This window comes from Fukomys damarensis, unplaced genomic scaffold (assembly GCF_012274545.1).
Source record: "Fukomys damarensis isolate Sample0158 unplaced genomic scaffold, DMR_v1.0_HiC HiC_scaffold_20, whole genome shotgun sequence".
Lineage (NCBI taxonomy): Eukaryota > Metazoa > Chordata > Mammalia > Rodentia > Bathyergidae > Fukomys > Fukomys damarensis.
The window spans coordinates 1,775,467-1,776,898 of record NW_022900932.1 but is presented as its reverse complement, the minus strand read 5'-3'; the positions used below and the strand labels follow the sequence as shown (position 1 = coordinate 1,776,898).

General features: G+C 47.3%; 1 protein-coding gene across 1 annotated transcript in view; it reads right to left on the bottom strand.

Annotated features, from left to right (window-relative positions):
• The window catches only part of LOC104874234 (rano class II histocompatibility antigen, A beta chain), a 14,811-nt gene extending 13,666 nt beyond the window's left edge, over window positions 1-1,145 (bottom strand). Inside the window, exon 1 of the mRNA XM_010641262.2 lies at window positions 1,037-1,145. Coding sequence (XP_010639564.1) covers window positions 1,037-1,145 — 109 coding nt within the window. The remainder of the gene's footprint in view (window positions 1-1,036) is intronic.
• Between the last annotated feature and the right edge of the window lie 287 nt (window positions 1,146-1,432).

The following is a 1,432-nucleotide window of genomic DNA, read 5'->3' as shown; positions in this document are numbered from 1 at the left end:
TCAGAGTCTAGGCAGGATGCAGCTGGGCCTGCTGCTTACGGTCTCACAAGGCCGAAGTCACAAGCAGCCATTATGGTTTTCACCTGAGGGCGGGGTCTTCTTCCAAGCTCAGTGGCTGTTGTCAGAATTCATTTCTTTATGTGACTCATTTGTCACCCAGAGGTCCCTGTCAACTCAGAGAGGCCACTCTTCACTCTAACTCCGGTCAGATCCAACTCCAAAGTCAGCCACAGGCAGTCGCTCTCAGGTTGAATCTCCGTCTTCAAGAAGAGTTCACCTTGTAAGGCCTCGCCTGCAAGTTCAAACTCACCCAGAACAACCTCCCTTTCTTAACACCCATTGTGCCCAACACATAATCCAGTCACGGTCATGACTGATTATCCCATCACATTTGCAGCTTCCGCCACACAGAAAGGAAAGGAATTTGATCAGGCATTCACATCCGGAGGCAACATTGGTGGAGGCCATCTCAGAATCCCACTTACCGTATTCTGCCCTCAGGCTGCCAGTAATCCATGGGCCTCCCAAATGTGAAATACATTAACCTCTCCTGGGTCTCCTGAAGTCTTAACCGACTCCAGTATCCCTTCTAAATCTCATTAGCTCGAAATCCAAATTCTCCTCACCCGCATACCACATTACAGGGCTCCTCGAACTTTCTTAGAAGACAACCATGTCCTTTTATTTATTTAAAGGAAGCACAGGGATCTGACATTTACAGCCACTCAAGTGGAAGGACTGGGTGCTAACCAGCTTTTCAACTAACTTCCCTGACAGGACGTTAGGAAGCACCTCGAAGGCTATCTAACCATATCTGCAGAATCCCCTCCATCCCAACAGAGAAATAAAGAGGAAGTATTATTGTCGTCATCGCATTCTACTTATTTATAGTGTATATTCTTAGTCCTATATATTACTAATTTCTTTCCCATCTCCTCGACCTCTCTTAAAATAAGAGGAACACAGCGTTAGCTCCCAGCTCCCAGGACACATATGAGCTAAATTTCCACCCAATGACGCCTGCCCCCAGCCTCACCCGCTATGGGCATTTGCATCTTGTCGGGGTGGACTTTTCTTATTTGGGTCCTGATTTTCTTAGCTTTCTGTTTGCTGTCGGGAACAATATTTCTCTGTGCAATGGGCATTTTAGCAATTCTATTAAGACTCAGGATCAGGCAGTTATTCTGTGTGGGCTGAGCATGTGTCCTGGTCTACTTCGTGGGAATGAGATACCAAAAGCATTTTAGTTTTCACAGCGATCCCACTGCCACTCCAATTGTCATTTACTTTTCAGCACTGCTGTTCCCATTCTGCTCCCAACTGGTGTCATCCACTCAAAGAGGGAAGACACTTCCCTGAGCCAGCTGGGGCTGTTGGATGGCTGTTGGGATCAGTCGGCCTGGAGGAAGGAAGATGTCAGCTTGGACTTCTC